General features: G+C 40.7%; 1 protein-coding gene across 1 annotated transcript in view; it reads left to right on the forward strand.

The window, feature by feature from the left end:
- The window catches only part of pard3bb (par-3 family cell polarity regulator beta b), a 215,910-nt gene extending 214,784 nt beyond the window's left edge, over positions 1 to 1,126 (forward strand). Inside the window, exons 25-26 of the mRNA XM_073473008.1 lie at positions 45 to 155; positions 282 to 1,126. Of these exons, the coding sequence (XP_073329109.1) occupies positions 45 to 155; positions 282 to 396 (226 nt within the window). The 3' untranslated portion in view covers positions 397 to 1,126. The remainder of the gene's footprint in view (positions 1 to 44; positions 156 to 281) is intronic.
- The last annotated feature ends 19,035 nt before the right edge of the window (positions 1,127 to 20,161 follow it).

The raw sequence follows: 20,161 nt of genomic DNA on the forward strand, positions 1-20,161 counted from the left end.
CTGTCCTATCTAATATTCTGATGTTGCTTGTTTTCTGCTCCTAGCTCCCAGCAGAGAGGCCCCTTGCGGCAGGATGTGCCCCCCTCTCCCACCCCTCCCCTTCGTGGACTACGGTACGACACTATGACGCGTGGAGCCGGGGGTGGAGCTTACAGGTAGGGGCGATTTGTGGATGAAGATTATCCCAGGTAAATTCTGAAATCTGCCATCCTCATTTGTTTTACAAATGACTCAGTTAATCTGCTTTAACACCTGAATAGAGAATGTTTGATGGGTTACAGGCACCTCGTGGATCCCAGTCCAGAACAATATGGCTATCCTGGGGAGGGAGGAAGACAGCAACAGCAACACCAAACCAACCCGAGACAGAAGAACGCCATGACTGCAGCTGTGTAGACGAATCAGGTCCAGAAATGAAAACGAGCAGAATGCTAACTGCTTTGTGTTGTGCAGCTCTCGGTACTCAGTGATATAGAGTTGAAGCCGCTTTAATGGTGTGATTTGAATCACCGTCATTATCAAACATTGTCTTCGCTGTTTGAAGTATATGGTAATACACAGACAAGCAAGGTAAAGGAGGTTAATTATAGAGTCGCCCGCGTGTGATGCATAATGTCTTGTCTTGTTTGAAGTCATTTAAATTGCTTTGAGTCTTCCAGGAGTATAAAATTAGCAGGGTTTGGTCTTTTCACTATACTCTGATTAAGTCTTCTCTTTCAACAAGCAGTCCAAGCCACAAAGGTAATTGGATCCATTTAAATTAAGACATACATACAGCTCGATGCTGGCTCATATCGTACCTGACGGTTTCACTGCTGCCGCTCTAAGAACAAGACAAAACATATTCTAAAATGTCACGTGTAACATGCCAAACAGCTGTTTAGCAAAAAATGATTGTAAGGCTTTTAGTTTTCTCTCGAGGGCAAGTTGTAAAACATCAGGATGTTCCTGCGTTCCAAACCTGTGTGAACAAATAACTCTGAAGATATCATCATAACTCTACTGTTACAAAGGCAGCATATGCATACATGCCATATAAACTATTTTAAATTTTAATGACGGTTACATTGTTATGAAATGAAGTGCATTTTGATTCCTTTTGTCTCTATTTTCCAAAAAGGGAGAACGCCACTATACCAATCTCTATAAAAATATAGAAAATATACTCGTAACTTGTCTGATTTATCACAGTCTTGTTTTCTGAATTAATTATGGAAACATTTGAACAACTGCAGTGCACTGAATGAATTATCTTTAAGTGTAATAATATGTTTTTTAACGACGCTATGATTGCCTAGAAGATATTTCTCTCAGCAGAGACGAGTTTGAATATGTTTTTTTTCCCAGTACAGGACCACTCAAGCACTTATTGATGACCCTGATCTGGCTTTAAAATAATCCCACAATGACATTTCAAACCACAAATTTACATTCATTTATATTCAGGTCAGGACATATTAGCATTGTTTGACCTACGTTTATCTTTGAAAAGTTAACTTTATTTAAAATGACCTCAACTTGAATGTATGAATTCACTGCAGTACTTTGTGGATTACTTTTTCACAGTCATCTGAACCTGTGTTTATTGAATCATTCCAGCGTTTCGTCCAGAGCTTTTGCTCATTTTTGTTTTCTATCAGACATCCACTCGACCGAACCTAAGTTCACTAGGATCACTTGAGAGATAATCCTTTGCTTTAAACAAGAAGCCAAATTTTCACCGGGATGCAAATCAACCTACGAATGTTGACATTCTGGTAGAAACTCTATTAAGAAGAAGACGACCATTTCGTAATAACACTTAGACCTCCATCGAGGTAATGCACACACCAAAGCAAGATGATTCCAACACTTTATTTTATATTGTTGCAGCTGCCTTCTCTTCGACTCCTAGTCTTTTGTTCCAAAGCATATACTCTTCTAAATTTTCAGGGAAGAGAACATATGTGATAATGGTGCTTTAACAAGATAGACGGCAATGTAAAATACGTTTGGGAATGCAGGAAATGAGCAAAACTCCAATAATGTTGGAATAGTTAAATCATATAATATATAAAACCACTACAATATGCTATCTTGTACCAGTACTCGTACTAATTTTGTGTTACTTTCATGTCGACTGTGCTGGAGCAGAGTTAAGCCTCAAAAATGTCCATACTGGTGCGTAAACCAGGCAAAAAAGGCTTTTTCCTTTTTGGGTTTAATTGACCACTCTGTGTTACTTAGCAGCCTCTTTTTCTCTGCGCTGTCTGTGTATTTCATGTACTGTAGTTCTGATGTGATGGATGTTCGTGGCACATCTCTGTGACCTGGTGGTGTGGGCGTCACTGCGTGCTGAAGTGCACACAAGTCCCGTTGAAACGTGAATTGAGTTTCAGAGTGCTCTTCTCAGCGCTGCGCCGTAGTGTGTATCCATTTAGCCACTTACTAAACCATCAATTAAGTGAAACTAAGAGTTAGAGTCTAGCTTAACGTTTCTGCGCTTCTCTCCACAAAGCTCAGCAGTATTAAATTCAGTGGGGATTAAACGTTAAAAATGACATTTCAGGATTAGGTGAATTGCGTTTCTGTCAGGGTCAATGCTGAGAGTAAAAACCCATGGCAACTAAACCATGAAGTATCTAAACCATCTCATTTGCCTGTTTGTTTGACAAAGTAGGATCTTGAATGGAAAGAAGAAAGTAGGAAGGAGGAGTTGAAAATAATTTTTGACAAAGGAAAACATTGAAAGGAGGGAAGGAAGGAATAGAAATGAGGAATAAGTAGAGAAGCAATGAAGGAAAAGGATGTAGAGAAGGAAGAGGGATTAAAGGAACAAGTAAAAGACTGAAAGTATTGATGGATGGAGGGAGATGGAAGAAATATGATCAGATGCAGTGCAAGGACCCCAACGCCTTTGTGGGTCACAATGGTTTGGTTCATAGAGTTTTAGAAGAACAACAGAGCAGAAGAAAGAATGAAAGTTCATAAAAATCTGGGCGGCAGTTGAGCTGCAGTAGGCGGAGGGTCACAGGAGTGGGCTCGTATTGACTGAATGTAATAACTTTGGGGAATTACTTCCAAATATTTTTCTTTTTCATGCTATTATCACTTTTCTGCACCAGTTTAGAAATCAGACTTCCAGACAAAACTGTCAGAATTTTAAGGAAAGGACAATAGTAAAGGAGATTGTCTTGGTGTTACACTCACCTGTCAAGTACAGAGAATCAACACCAAAATAAAACACATGCCCCATTAGATCATTTTCTCAGTGCTAACAATAGCCATCAAGGGTATTTTAAGCAAAAATGTAAAAAGAAAAGTAAAAGAAAATGCAAGTTAGGTGCGTCTCTGTCAACTTGTTTGGAGCAAATAAACTGGGCTAAGCAAATCCTGTTTTCATCAGAAGTTGGTGGTATAGGAGATTGGTACTGGTGTCAACAGAGTAGAAGAAGTAGAGGTCACGAACCATAAACAAAAAAACTGAAAAAAGGAAAGAAGAAGCAAAACCAAGAAGAAGAAACAAAACCAGTCACCTGAGCCATCGAAAATGGACAGAGGTCTTTGGGGATATTTTTCAATACTGGCACTAATGTCAGGGAGACTCCAGCAGCAGAAACAGCTGATCAGTCATGTGAGTGATGTTACGTCCACTTCCCATCAAAGGGGAATTCCAGTATTTTTAAACCCTATATTTACATGGTTTGGTTCAAAAATTATTCATGCCTACCAAACGTTTTAGAATCGGCATCAACCATCAGAGCTGCGTCCACTAAAAGTGCTTGTTTTAACAACTGACTGGCTGAGGTTGTTATTCTGAGTGTCTGACAACATTACAAAAATGTTTGCAATGGAGAGAAATCTTTTTGTTCAATAATAAGATCCTTTTTGTATTCTGAAACACAATTCTCCCTCAAGGAAAAGTCGCGCTCTGAAATCTCACAAGTTAGCTGTAACAGTTGTAAATCAGTTAAATATTCAGACATGACATTTACCTCTAAGTAAACCATCACACTCCTCTCTCCAACTCTCTGACTCATGTTTCCACCTCTCTCGAGATTTCAGAGTGAGGCTTCTCCTTGAGCATGACTGTCTCTGGTTACAAAGTAGATCTTATTGTTGAACACAAAGGTCTATCTCTGCAGGAACCGTCCGTAATGTTGAATAAAACCTCAGCCTGTCAGTGGCAAAACAGTGTCACGGTAAAACAAAGGGGACCCAAACACAAGACACACAGGCAGACAAGAACTAAGTGAAAAGCGAGCTTTAATAACAAAAAGATGAAAACTCCAAATCCATAAAATCCAAAAATAGAAAAAATAAAAGGTTGACAGCAGGAAACCGAACAGACGAACTGACCAAGAGAGCAGGGATCACACAGACTGTATACACAAGGGAGGTAGAGATAGTTGGACACAGGTAAAACACATCAGAGAGGGGCAGACAGTCACAAAGGTGGGAAACAGACAAAGGGAGGAAATGGAAAGTGAAACAAGACACATGTGGATAGAACTTCAAAATAAAACAGGAAATAACAAAACCTCAAACTATGACAAACAGCACTTTCAGTGGATGTTACTTCGACGGCTGGAGCTGCCCATATTACGTTGCAGCCATTGCAGCTGTGTCGCGGCTGCCAGCTGAGGCAAACGTTTCTGAAATATGATAACAAATTAGTAGATGGTTTTATACTCACAAGGATCTTCTTGGTAATTAGACAACTAATGTTCTTCAACATACCAAAACAAAGCGAGTTATGTTCATTAACAAAAGACCAGTTTATTAGTTTAGTAGACGGTGTGTTTCAGTCTGCTGAAGAGATGGAGCACCGGAGAAAATGATCTGCTGGGGCCACGTGGATACATATTGCACTTCTTTAAGACGGAATGATCAGAATGCAAAGATGGAAGATGTTTTCTTAACTGTGTGTATCTGAATGCTGAGTCGGTGTCTGGTGAAGCTTTATTGAGCTACAGTATACTGAGATGTGAACATTACATGAAGGTGTATTATTGTTACTCCTCTGATACTAGCACGCAAATAACATGTATGTAACTCTTCACAAGCATTTATTTTTTATGTATTTGTCTTTAATGGTAGTCTGTGTTGTTGGTTGAGTCTGTCAGAGCCACGGAGCGTTTGGATGCTGTTACCATGCTACTTACAGAAAGTAAACTGATCGCATTTTCTTTTCCAAAAATTCAGTTCTTGTTGGTTTTTCTCACTTTTATACGCAATTTACATTGAAATAATTAGCTGTAATTATGATAGTAACCGATTTTCAACCTTGTTTTTCAAGAAATGAGAAGAAAAATACAGAAAAAAAAACAATGAAGCCAGTTTGCATAGCATGGTTAACATGTCAAACATTCTGTGAGTATGGCAGATGTGATTGTTTGGCAGTACAATATGAGTTGCACAAGCTGAAGGTACTAACCAGAGTCTTCTATATGAGGAGTTCTGGTCGTCCTGGTTCTCCCTTTACAGAGACCAGTACATGAAGGAGTCTACTATACAGTACAACCTGTCTGTCTTAGAAATATAGCGTTTTTATATTAAACATCTTATATCCAAAAATCCTGAAAAAAAAACAAATCTCATTTTATAAAGCTGTAACAATAACGATGATTGTTTTCCTACATTTGATATTTATGTATATAACACCTTTTTTTGCATTAAAATATTCATTTTAAGACAGGATGTGCCCGAGATGTCATCTGTTAAATGTTTTAAACATGTGCCTCGTCTTTTTCAAGCCACAATGCGTGCCCAGCACATCTGCTAAGGTTAATTAAATATGAGTCAGGAGAAATTATTTCCCTCATGTCCCCCATACACTGCAAGGTGAGTCATTAACATTGCCAACCCAATTTAGTCCATCGTTTAAGCTGCAGATAAATTGTACCTTTGTGATAAGAGATAGATGTTGGCCCCAAATTAATGCAAGACTAATTATCAATTAGAAAAAGAAGATAAGGTGTACTGATTGCGGCAGAAAGTTTTTCGAGTTCTTCTGGCGTGGTGCCATCAAACTACTAGGTCATATCCCTGTGTTTAATAAGTATTTAGTCCCAGCCTGTGGCTTGAGGTGTTTTTTTTTATTTATCACACACTATGGGTGCTGGACTCGGGCTGCAATCACAGAAGTTAGTAGTAATGAGACATGGGAGTGTTTTATCAGTCAAGGCTTAATTAGCATATCCCAGACCTCATCCAATGGGGAGAGGGAGAGGAAGTAATTAAATTCCCCCGAGTCACTGCCAAGGTTCATTTTGTGCACAGTGTTCAATATAGATCTACAAAATGTGTCTGTGTGTTTCAAAATTCAATATTCTGATTAAATTATGTTTAAGTTCTGCTGTTTCTCAAATTAGTTAAAGAGATTAATTGTAGTCTGGACTCGTCTCACTGTCTGGCTCAAACACGTCACTGTTTAGCTGACTGATTTTGACTCCACTGATCGTTATAGCTGCCTGGGTGGTTGACCGAAAGTCCCCTTTTACAGAGCCTGTTCAAGGCAGGACTGTTGTTCCACCTCTGAGTTGAAAGCAGAGGTATGTAACAGCACCGAACTGATGTCTGTATAAAGAGTGAGCCGACGTACCAGGACATGGGTGTGACATTTTGACGACGTGTTATGTATGCAACCCACAAGCGAGAGATTTAATAAGCAGTTAGCGGCCGTTAGCAGCTAACTGAAGGAGAAAAACAACAACCCAAAATGCCTGCAAATTGGGGAGACGACGTGGGGTCCAGGATCTCCTGATCGCCTGAGCAGAGGACAAGATCAAATGTCATTTAACAAGGATGGTAAATGATTGTTATTGCCATGTTATGACATATGTTACATGTGATGCTGCTTGTGGAATCGCGGCATGCTATCCAAAATCACTCATTGGGCCAACAAAGAAGAAGAAAGAAGAAAGCGTCTTGGTATTGCGAGATCTTTGTGTAAAAAGGGTGTAAAAGTCTCAGTTAGATTAATTTCACCACTGCATTAAAATACTTACTGCTAGACTTCAGAAGCTTTAAGATTAAAGTATTGTTATATTTCACCTCACGGTATGGATGAGTCCTAGTGGTTCATCACCGACCTACTTCCTACTTAAATGAAGCAACTGTTCAGGACATCTACAGCCTGAAATAACAGAATGTTAATGAACGACTGTTGAAGACATCCAACGTCCTGCAAGCTAAAGGCTCAAGGTCCGTCAAATAAAGTAAATATTCAACTTCTGGTGATAGAAGGTGTTAATGTTGCACACAGCAGCTTGCTAACATATAACCTAAAGATACATCAAAACACCTTACAGTTCAGTCTAGTTTGAGACGACAGACTGGGGGTGTAGCGGTGTTCAAAAGAAGTCACTTAAGCACTTTTTTGGGACCTCTCTGACGACCAAAAACATCTGGAAAGTCATCAATCAGATGTGATCCTCCCAATCAGTGCTCCAGAAAGATAAAGGAAGTGTAGTTTGGATGGGGTGGGATGAAAAGTTTAGGAGATTTTACTAAAGCATCAGAGTGGGACCTCAAGAGTTTCCAAGATAGCGCAAACAACTTTTATATTCAGTGCAGTGTTAGAAAATTGTTGTACCTTTAGGTTTTAGGTTAATAAATCTTCTTTGCGACTCCAAATAAATGTAACTTACCTCCATGTAGCTTAACTCAAGGCTTACATCCAGATTTCAGGAGAACAAAACACATTTTAAAACCAGTCGTGTGTCCCCCAGCTTTCAGACTTTAAGGATCCAAGAAGCTGACAATATATTCGAATCGTCTGTTTCTGGGAGACGTCCTTCGTCTTGTCACAATCACTTAATGCAGCTGTAATTGACATGTTATCTGTGCAGATCATGACTAACACTGCGGTACCATCCTGGGTTTCCTGACTGACTGAGTGGCCTCGTGTTGCTAAGAAAATTGTGACTGATGCTGTGTTTGAGGCCAACTGTCAAACAGCCTGCACTGTGACTGTATGAACTAGTCACTGACTGACTGGCGCTGTAATTGCTCCAACCTCCCTCCCGGGGCAGGTTTGGCATGCTGTAATTATTAGCAGTTATTATTAGTACTTTTAATAATCATTGGAAGCCATTGTAATTAGGATTTCCTATTATGAGTGGCTGCCAGTTGGTGTGTGTGTGTGTGTCTGCTTGGCAAAGTATTGTTCAGTTGTAGCTATTATAGGCAGCCTGGCAGCCTGCTTTTTGTTCCCTTGACTTCGGATTGTTTTTCATGTACACACTGTGCTTTAAGGCCGTCCCTGGATCTGCCAGACCTCCCGAGATCCTCATTAATTGTTGTCAACTTACGATCTTGTTTTGTTTTTTACTTGGCTGTGGATTTATGTGTGAGAAGCACGTATCACATCAGGATAAAATGTTTGCAGTTAATGTTTCTGCAAAGCACAGATCCATTCAAACGTGTATGTGTCATAGGCTACGGACCATATTGACATTTGAACAAAACGTGTCATATCACTTTTCCAGTACAAATGTATTATCTGACTTTCGAGTCAGGAGGTGGACGGGATTGTGGTGGAGTTAAGAGGCGACAAGGCAGCCAAGCTAGTGATTGTGGTTCGGCTCTTGTGTGTGACACCACTGGAAGAGGTATTTTAAGCCAAAAATGATGCTTTCCAAACCCTAACCAAATGTTTTTTGTGCCTAAACCTAACCAGAGCATAAGTGCAGCAGTGTGACAAGACAAACATGTAAAATTGAATCCAAACAAATGAAAAGTTGAAGCCATAAAGAAACAGTGGACTTTTAACCTATCTGTGGTGCTGCAGAAACTTACTTTGCCAACATTTATTCAGGCGATTGAGTTGCACATCACACACGTCCATTTTAATCTTGTTATCACAAATTTACCACAGTGTTCATGTTTGTTGTTGCCTCTGAAACTCCAGTGAGTTTGAGTCATCATTGACTGAAACTGATGGTGCAATTCAATACTGTATAAATCAGCATTTGTATGCAGAAGTTATACACAAGGTCATATGTCAGTTTTCCATTAAGTCATCAGATTTGATTGTCCCATTCAGCACTTTGCGTGCACTTCAGAGGAATACAGGAAAGTGGAGCCTCAAGTCTCGCACATTTCAAAGACCAGTCAGTGCTGTGCTGTTTTTTTTTTCTTTTAGAAAACTGTTTTAACTTTGTGTCAACAGACTGTGACCAGTTCAAAGACTGAAGAAGTTTTCCTTCCCAGATAATTCAGTTATTAATATTGTTATTATTTCCTTTGAGCTTGAATCGGCAAAAGTTGTGTATAAAATGTGAATAAAAATGCCTGTTCCCTTTCCTCTTTCCAATCATTTTAAACGAGAACCTGTTCTCATGTAAATGAAACCTTTAAAATGTGGCCTCAACTTCACCTCAACTGTGGGACTGTGTGGACAACAAACTAACCACCTACAAAAAGCAGAGAGAGAAGTGGAAGTGTGTGTGTGTGTGTGTGTGTGTGTGTGTGTGTGTGTGTGTGTGTGTGTGTGTGTGTGTGTGTGTGTGTGTGTGTGTGTGTGTGTGGGTGTGTGTGTGGGTGTGTGGGTGTGTGGGTGGGTGGGTGGGTGGGTGTGTGGGTGTCAGCCCTGAGATTCACATCCTGACAGGGTCATGGACAGTACATTAAGAACACTGAGTGTGTCCTATTAAGTGTTTGTGTGTAAAAATTACATTTCCTCTGTCCCCGGTGCGCAGTAATGACTTGTGGTAAACTCCACTGGCAGCTGTTTCCCCTACACACACACACACACACACACACTGCAACCCAGAGGTAACCTTGAGGCATCTTGCTAGCACAGATACTCATGCTTTCTCTCTCTCTGAATCCTCCAGGCTGCTGGAGAGTTGTGTGTGGCTGGCTTAGTGCGACAGGCTATACTCAAGATACACAGGGTGGGATTTCTTGTTGTGTGTGTGTGTGTGTGTGTGTGTGTGTGTGTGTGTGTGTGTGTGTGTGTGTGTGTGTGTGTGTGTGTGTGTGTGTGTGTTCGGCTGCTTGCCAGCATTGTCTCATGATGCAAGTTCAACGTGGGACTTCCAGGACAGAGGCGAGCAGCCAGGAGTCGAACACAAACAGAACTCAGGTATGAGTAACAGCCGTCGACTCTCTGAACACAAAACAAACTCATCAGCTGTTAAAACACTATTTATCTTTCTCACCTGAACACAAAGTCAAAGACTAGCTGAGTTGTAGCTCTCTCCATGTGAAGCAGCTGAAGTAGCTGTAGACCTGGAGAAGCACTCTCCAGCTTCATGTGGTTGTCTTAGTGAAAAACCACAACACTGACAGTTCATGGCTCATATTTCTCCACCTTGTACTTGATGTGCTCTTATCTCGTTCACACTCCGACAGCAACAACGGCAGGTTTGTGTAGCCCAACATAACTCATCAGAATATTTGTCCCGTGTGTTTTTAGAGACCAAACACTGATTCCTTCACACAACTTTTCTTTGACATAATTTCAGTCTGAATTATGATTTTTTTTATAAGGCTGTTATTACTTCAAACCAGGAGTAGCCAGACTTTTTCCGTTGGAGGGCCAGAACTGAACCAAAGCAAACACCTGTTGTATATTTAAGAAGCAAAATGGTGCTAGGATCCAAAGTTTCCTTAATTGACTGACTTCCTGCTGTGTCACTTTGCCGGCTGTGCTCAGATTATGAATAATAGTTGTTAATTAAAGAACATAAAACAGCATGAACAGTGATTTATATTGCAATTTTCTTCTCTTGACACCTCTTGCGGGCCAGATTGAATCTTATGGTGGGCCAACCTAGGCCCACAGGCTCCAGTTAGGGAACCCTTGCTTTAAACTAAAACTCAACTTCAAAGATAGTTTCGGTTCCACACTTTTTTCCACAAGTTTAATTGTAAAGAGGCCCTAAACGGTCATGGGTGGAAAATGTTATTTCCTGCAATAACGAGTACAATTTTAATTGTTTTCTCGAGATTCATTTGTTCTCATAGCCAGCAGCGGGAGACTCCACTGGCTGCAAAAGAAGTCTGATTGTATGTAAGCTTATGAGAAAATCACTCTACTTTTCATTTTATTTATTACCTCAGTGAAACGTTTCCTAATGAGTTCCCAGTCTCAGTCTACAGTTTCAAGTCTTCTTAATCACATCCTGATGTTCATTTAGTAAATTATGGTCCCACTGAGAGTAAAATAGATGATAAGGCAGGGTATGATTTAGGGCGTGGCTACCTTGTGATTGACGTGTCGCTTTCACAGCGTGTCATCGAGTTCCCCGGCTCCGTCCAAATATGGTCACTTCTGCCGCCATAAAACCAAGATGGTGACTGCCGTAATGCCAAACTTCAGAACGCAAGTCCACAAACAGATGTGTGATGTCACGATGGGTTTACACTTGTGCTGTCACCATTAACCAGTCGGTTTTTAACAGTTTGTTCATTTCAGTAAGGTCTAATACTATCAGCTGTACTGTGGCTTTTAGCAAATGGTCTCAGTTTCAACTCTTCTGTGTAGCTTCGAGTGTCAACTGAATTTTTCCTCTCAAGGTTCGTACTTTACAGCTCACACTATCCAACACCTGTGCCTGCATCCCTCATCTCCAGTAAACACATATTTCTCCACTGCAGCAGTATTTATTTTGTTAGCGGGAGCTGATAAAAGGAGAGATGACACCCATCAGAGACAGAATAGACAAAGTGAGAGAACACCAGGCGACTGCCGCTTTCTCTGAAAAGAAAATGACGTCGCTTTATTCACCTCAGTAATTGTCTGCTCTTCTTTCATCTTCTTTCCTTTTTCTCCACGCCGGAGTTACAAACCACCAAACAGACTCCGCTCGTCTTTTCATTAATATGATTCTCTCGTCTCTCTGTATCTGCGTTTCCCATCAGCCTTTAATGTTTGTCTTTTATTCGCTCGCGTGTCTTTCTAAAGTTTCTCCGACCTTGTTAGAAAATTTCGTTTTGTTTTATGTTTTTTTTTGCTGCTGTAATCATTTGAGGAAAATAATGGCTTAATTTTCCATAATTGCTAATGTGTCCCTGAAAGTTTCCAGCGGAGTCTGAGAAGATTTCGTTGACTCTGCGGTCAAGAAGTAAATTCTGCACACAATCTATCGTGACATTTCAATTAGAGGAGGGGAAACAGCTGTGGAGTTGTGGGGCTGTCAGTCAGCTGCTGTGACAGCACTGGCATTGTTTTGACAATTGACTATTGATAACATTATGATTTGTGGTGAATAATATTTTGTTTTCTAAAATAATTACAACAGAATAAGCTGGAAAGAAAAGCTAATCATACAGAAATAACCAACCATGCTAATTATGTGAGTCGTCAAGTCAATTTATCATATTAATAGAGAACATACAGTATTAAAAGTGCCTTATGGAGAGATGTTAATTAAAATCAGACAAACAAAACACAAAGATAAAGAGAATCATAATGAAAATCTATGAATTGATTCCTTTGGTTTTTATAATTATTTCCTAATAATTCCTGTAACATTGGACTCAAACAAAATACAGACATTACCCACAATACATCTTGATCAAGAAGAGTCGGTCACAGATTTGGTCGTGTGACTTTTCTCTTGTAGTCTTCAGACCCCAAACAAGAGTTCGTGCAGCTTCTGATGCAGCTTGGTCTCACTCCCAACGCGTAAAATAAAGCAGCCTGGTCAGCAGCCCTACATTGCCAAGTTTGTCACTTGTTGAAGGGCCCCTCCAGTCCTGTTATAGTATGAAGAGTGAGAAAAGTCAGAGTCGGGGGTGATCGGGGTGGTTGGATGGGTCATACACTGGACTTTTACCCTCGGAGACCCGGGTTGTGAGAGTCAAGAGTCAGGTTTGATTTGTTTTTAAGTTATGTTACGTAAGCAAGTTAACGTACGGTAATGATGTAACATAAGGTTCATAAATAACATGATTGAATGTAGTTATTTTTAACTAGGGGCGACCGATATGGCTTTTTCAGGGCCGATATACTGAATATTAGAAATCAAGGAGACTGAAAACCCATTATTACAGTTCTTAAGTACAATTTTGAGGTACTTTACTTGCGTATTCCCATTTCCTGCTACTTTATACTACACTATACCTCTCCACTACAATTATTTAATCCTTTATTTACTTTGCAGATTCAGATTATTTAGTGTTTATAGGCAGCACATTTTTAAATTAGTTTATTTTATCAGCAGTGAGACTGAAAAATCACCAATAACGATAATTGTAAAATGCTGAATATCGTTCCCAATAATCATTCTACCCCTAATTTTAACCGTGGGGAGCTTTCAGCCTACACACACACACACACACAGATAAAAACAGTCAGGAACAGTCAGTCACAGGGATTGGACCAGCATGACATGAGCAATTATAATCTTCCCAAAATACATCTCCCTCTTTACACAGTCCCTGTCCGAGCTAATAGAGTCTGTAGTTGAGGAGGATTTGTGCTCAAATCGCTCGAGGGAAAGAAGCAAGAGAGGGATCGGAGAAGGAGAGAGGAGTGGGTATGAACGTACATGCACAAATATTAAGTATATGCCTGTTTAAATCTCTGTACAGTCTGTCCCTCGGCCCTCTCATGTTTTTTATGTTCATTTCTATGCAGGGCAGTGAGTTAGAGAGGGAACGACAGACTGACAAACATCTCTTGTTTTGCAGCGAGACAAGATGGCGAAAAATAAAACTGAAAGGGATACATTTGTGTGAAAAAGGAGGAATGATTGTTCCCGAACATTTCACAACAAAACACTCGAGACACAATGAGGAGAAAGAAACGAGGCCTTGTTTCAGCAGAGGACACACGAGGACAGAGAGGAAGAGATGACAGGAGCGTGGAAGATAAGTGGCATGAAGAGGATATTACACACTTGTTTATATTTCTTTGTGCTGTTATCTTCTCTCCTGCTTTTATTACTTTTATTAAGATGTTCACGCGACAAACATAATGAATCACAGTGTGGATTTAATTTAATGCCAATTCTGAAATCATGAGGTGTCTTTGCTTCTTTTAGTGGCAGTTAAATTTTCTTTTTTTTTGCTTTAATATCATAAAACATTTACTGTGCTGAGGATCTGGTGTCGCTGCTTTAACTGGGGTCTTTCCTTCAGCACTTATGCACCTTAAGCAGAGATTATTAATATGTTGGAGGTTGTATTTGTTTCACCAGATTTGTGATTTTCAGTTTTGTGGACTTGTTTGTGTACCACAGTTGGTGCCTTTGCCATGATGACTCAACAATGTTGAACCCTCAAGATACGAGGAGGCTTTCCTGCCAAGAAAGAACGACAAGTGCCCAAAAGCGGCATCATTTATATTTAAAGGAGCAAAAAACTTTCGAAAAAATAAACTAACATCATCAACAACGTCAAAGACGTCTGTGTACTGAAGACTGAGACTGAAACTGCCATCTGGCGGTCTGGGAGGTTGTGTTCAGTCCCACTTTCCTCTTGAGGTCCAGGTCCAGCTGAACTTTAGGGCCACTGGCTCCCCTGCTAACTGAGGCATGAGCTAATCGGCTAACCTCAGCTAGCTACAGCCAAGGATTAAAGTTGGTAATGGTGGTTTTACACATTCAGCACACTCACAGTTGATTGAACTAACTCCGATCACCTGTTCTGGAAGCGGAGAGTTTACGTTCTCGTTTGTAACTCAAAGTTCAATTTAGATTCGGAGTTTGGCCACATCACTCCAACACTCCAGATGGCCGACGTGCTCTGGTCTGAGTCACTTGATAAGAGTTTGTTGGTGGTGCCATAAGTTGATCTTCTCATGACTGAGTGCCATGTGTTGGCATGCTGGCATGAAGAACTGGTGGACAGATTCTCTCCTAAAGCCCATCTTATCCTCTGAAAGGCTGGAAGTGAACAGGAGAGGCAGAGAGGGAGAGGGGTTCAGGACCTCCATATCACCAACTTTCTTCCCCCCATCTGTCCTCTCGTTTCTGTATCCGTTCATGTCGCTTCTCAGCGCAACAGTGAAGTTTTGTAAAACAATGTACAAAATGTCGGCAGCGAGTTTGAAACCTGTGGAGACGAGTGACAGTTTGGAGCGAGAGAGAGGGATGAGAGGAAGAGTTTAACATGGATAAAGGAGTGAAAAAGGATAAAGAGCGCGAGAGGATGAGGATTAGCTGTCGTTTCCATTCTCAGACTGTGTCTGTGTGTTGCTCTTTGAGAGACTGTAAAAGCCAATATTACATGATTTGGTACAAATTTACTCTGCGTGATTTAAGTAGAGTTTATTAACATTTTAGTGGGCGATTACTTTTCACCAACACACTGGTCACACTGACCAGACGTGGGCTGCTTCTTCACTGTTAGTTCAGATTCCCGCTGCCTCCGCTGACTTAATTCAATCAGCTGTCCTTTTGGCGGCTCTGTGTTTGCAGTTTTTGCATCATAATCACTTCCCAGAAGCAAGGACGCAAACTCCTTAATGACTAATGTCATGGGAGGCTTGTACAGTTAGAAATGTGCACCAGAGGCTTATGAACCCAAAATGAAAACTTCTGCCACTGTTACCTGTAACATGGTGTGTGTCTGGTGTTGTTTGCTTCGTCTGTTGATGGTCTGTGGCTGATCGTTGTGTATGTGACAACCTGGGGATGAGACACAACTATCAACTACCTTTCACTGGTTTGTGGACTGCCATTATGAAGCCACGAGTTTGGTTTTGAAGCTGTTGCCATCTTGGTTTTGGAGAACATCCTGATCGTATCTGACTGAGATCCTGAGGACATGCTGCAGTAGCGTCTTGTCAATCACAAGGTAGCTGCACCCGAAAACATACCTTTCTGTCTATTTTACTCAAAACTGGACCATAATTTACAATATGAACATCATGCTGTGTTGAAGAAGACTTGAAACTCACGAATGAGACCATAAACTCATTAGAAAACTGTCAGCTGAGGTAATAAATCAAGTTAGAAGTAGAGTCATTTTCTCATAAGCTTACACGCCATTGGACTTTTCTTTTTTTGCAACCACTGGCATCGCCCCCTTCTGGCCATTAGAACAAATGCAGGTTTAAGGCACTTCCAAATTAGCTTCGCTTTTCAGGCCCGGAAGCTCTGTCTGTCTCTTTCTGTATAAATGAACAGTGTCACAGAGACTATACGGTACCATTTCCAAACACTGTCATAGAAAGATGGGTCTTTTGTCTGTGTGCTTGTGTTTGTTAATGTCATGTTATCTGTATTATTGATTAAAAAAAGGACAAGGTGAAGCTCTTTTTGTGGCAGAATGTGAAGAGAAAGGAAATTAGAGTATACAAGGTCCTCGTGACCTTTTGTGAATCATTGTGAATTGCGTGTTTTGTAAACACGGCCTTGTGAATCGACACGACCTGAAAGGCTCATTTTTTCGAGCTGTTTTGCCAGTTCTACATAATGTTGAGTTTTCATACTTTAACGTAAAAGTCATCTTTATTTCAAAACAGTGAGTATTCTGCGATTGTTTAACAAAATGTTGTAAATATAATGCGGATGGTGTGAAATCCCATTTTCTTTCATTGTAGTCCAATAGACAGAGTGTACAGCGATGGAAGAGAACGTAGCACCGAGCCAGATTTTGGTGTTGTAAGAAAGAGATTTTGGCATATTTATATGTATTTCTGTGCGTGTGTCCATTTATATGAACACGTGAAAGAGAGATCGGGAGAAACCGTCGTTGTGTTGGAACATTTAAGCACAGCAAACAACAAATTAAAGGAAAAACAATCAATCAAAGAGGAAGAACAATGAAGTTGCAGAGAAAAAGATCAGAGTGTGTTTGAGGTTAGGATATCGTCTCTGTTGACGATCTTAATGTGGATCAGCTGTAAGCTGTGAGTGTGTGCTTTGGTTTGGAAAGACTTCAGGACGAGGGGGTTTAGGTGAATTTGGCTACAACCGGCGACAAAGCCTCGTGTCTTGTGCCAAACCACGTTTTGGTGTGTGTTATGATGAAAAAGGGCGCTTGGCAGTGGACGCAACCTTTTCTCATGGAAACTGATATGGAACTAATCCATGAAGGCCAAAAGCATTTGAAATGGAGTGGAGCTCCAGAAGGCTTTTTAAATAATGTTCATCAGTGCTCAACCACACACACACACACACACACACACATATATACTCTTACAAAACATTGTCCCCATGGAGGAGCATTTTACACTCTATAGTCATGAGAGGATTTGCAACAAGCATTTAAGAGCACTGATGGTACTGAGAAACATTTTATAGTCAACAGGGACTTAATTAATTTTCCAGAGTGTGGCGTCCATCGCAGCTCTGCTTTGTGAGCCGATTCTGAAATGCAAATAAGCTAACAAGCAAAGTGTGACATTATTCTCCGTGTCATTTCATTTTAAGCTCTGTGGCAATTGTGAATTGCTCATTATTCACATGAATAAATGTTGTAATGTGATAGAATTATAGAGAGAGGCGCAGAGATGAGCCCAAAGGATGAGCATTAGTCTTGTGTTTGTGTTATACTTTTTTTGCGATATGATAAAATCTGCAAAGTTTGACAGAAAAATTAGGCTTTGGGTGTAAAACTGTGTGTGTGTGTGTGTGTGTGTGTGGAGGCTGGAAGGAATGAAGGTTTCCACTGTGGTCTGGATCATCTGTCGTCTGTAGTGCGCAAGTTTGTGGTCATGCGTACTCGTTTGTAAGACTTCTCACACGCTCTCATCACAAACACTTAGACACACATTTACACACACGCAGAGCAGAGACGGAGTCCAGAGGACGAGAGGCTGAGGGAACATATAAACAAGCCTGACAGGTACGTTTACAACAACTTGTCCAGATAAAAGTAAATGTCTTTTTTCTCCGATACGTGTCACTGCCAAGTCGCTCTTACTTCTGTACACTTCTAAACGCTTGATGTGTTTTTATCCATGGATTTTGTTCTTCTCTTTCTTCTCTTTCTACTCATGTAAACACACTCAGGTTGTGGTTCGTGGAAACGGAAACGTTGACAATTGTTGGAATAAACACAAAAAACAGATTGTTTCTGACAGAGATTGCCTATTGAGATGTTTAAAAGGCAAAAATGCCTTTGCGATCACTTGACTTTCACTGAATCCTGGTTCTGGATGATGATCATGACAATTTTTTTCAAATTAAAGACATAATATATGTTCACCTTCGTACGTGTCATGCGTACGAGGTGCAACAAAAAACAATATTTTGAGGGGAAGTCGGGACATCTCCAGCTGTGTTTGTGGTGACAAAAACAAGTTTTTTAAGCCAAAACATGTTCTCTTCACCCTAACCAAGTAGTTTTCTTGCCTCAACCTAACCAGATCATAAACACAAGTGTTGTCACAACACAAAATAGAAAACTGATCCTAAAGAACATATGCCTGGTTTATATAAATTTCCAACATTCGTTCTGATGATTGGATTGTTGTTGTTACATATCACATAAAAGGAGGAACAAAATCTTTACCAGTGGACCGCTTAGCCAAGTCGCCAACTATTCCAAACATAAAAAGTCATTTTTAATATCCTCAGATTTACACCGCCTGCCTCTGTAAGCTGAGGAGAAAGTACGCCACGTGTCCAATTATGGAAGCTTATTTTTCATAGCCTCTTGTGTTTGCGTGAAGGTGTGGTGACGTACATCTAATGGATCCTTTCAACAGGAGTTCTGCTCTGTGTTAAAACATAAATGTTCACAAAGATCCTCCCCGTGAATTAAGCTTTTATCCCTCACGCAGGCATTTCACACACGAAGACACATAAACAGAGCATGTGTGCATATATGTATACACGTGCACAGAGGAATCTGTGTGTTCGCTCACATCCAAACACAAAAGCGCGAGAAATGGTTTTCACCTGGTGCGGATAAAGTTTCATCCTTTCAGCCACAAGAGTTTATTAGCTGCTTAAAACATTACCACGGAGGGAGTTTCCCTACACTGAAGTGCTGCATTCCTCTCTCTCACACACACACACACACACACACACACACACACAAACCTTCACTTTCCATCCTTCTGTCTCCATCAAGCCGATCTCTTTCTTTCGCTCTATTACACCAGCACACACACTCCACCTTCCTGTCTCTCTGTCTCTCTCTTTGTGCCTGTCTCACCCCCTCCCTCACACTTGCAGACACCCACACACTCCTGTAGGTGTAATGTTACGATGCAGCCTGTTAACATTCCCGGGCCGGCCCGCTGAAGCTTTCCAGATTGTCCTGTTTATACAAAACGCTGCCGCAGAGGAGCGGCGGAGACGGACGGGGTAAAGGGACGGAGGATCGAGGCCTCGCTGCAGAACATGAATAAACACATGTGGATCCTTATACACAAATACACCAAACTACGTGTACGACGGCTGTGCTTTCATGTGCAAATGTGGATATGTGTATATCCAAACACACACGCGTGCTGAATCGCCCACAGTTGCCGTACATCCTGCAGAAGGACCCTCAGCTTTCCGTACCTCATTAAGCTGTTGAAATGTCAGCCTCGTTAAAGTGGCCTATTTGATTTAATTGAGAAGCAGAGTGTAAATAAATGCTTCAGTCCAGTTTGTTTTCACTGGTCTCTGCAGCACTCGGCTCTCATTCCAAACCAATTCATCAAACAACTCCTCACTCTCTCCAGCTTTCTTTATTTCTTACTTTTTCCCTCTTTCTTTCCAACGCTTGCCCTCCGTCCGTTTTCTCGTTCTCACCTTTTATTTGTCACTTCCAATTTGCAACGTCTTCTCTCTTCCTTGCCCTCTCACTGAGGACTAAATATCTGAATATTACAGGACTAACTGGACTGATTCTGAGCTTTACTTTTGCAGGCAAGATGCAAAAAGCCCCTGAAAATCAAATATTGCTGTAACTTTATGGTACATTATTATTAATTTTTAATAACTGTATTCTGTAACTTAACATTTTGGCTGCGTGGTCAGATCCCGCCCACACAAACGATCCGTAAAATGTCATAAGTGCAAAGTTATACAAGACTTGAAATAGCTGTAAAGGCGCCCACACAGCTCCATACAGCAGGTTTAAGATTCCTCTCTGGCACCCGATAATTTCAACGCTCTTATTTAGAGCGAGAAGTTTTGTTAGGCTTGTTTGAGCCCACAGTTTGTACCTCATATATAATATTTTTAAAAGCATTCTGTAACTTCTTTTACACGTTTGCATTGATGAATCACAGGAGCAAACTTTCCAAAAAAACCCTTGCAGGTTATTTCACAACACA

This window comes from Pagrus major, chromosome 9, assembly GCF_040436345.1.
Source record: "Pagrus major chromosome 9, Pma_NU_1.0".
Lineage (NCBI taxonomy): Eukaryota > Metazoa > Chordata > Actinopteri > Spariformes > Sparidae > Pagrus > Pagrus major.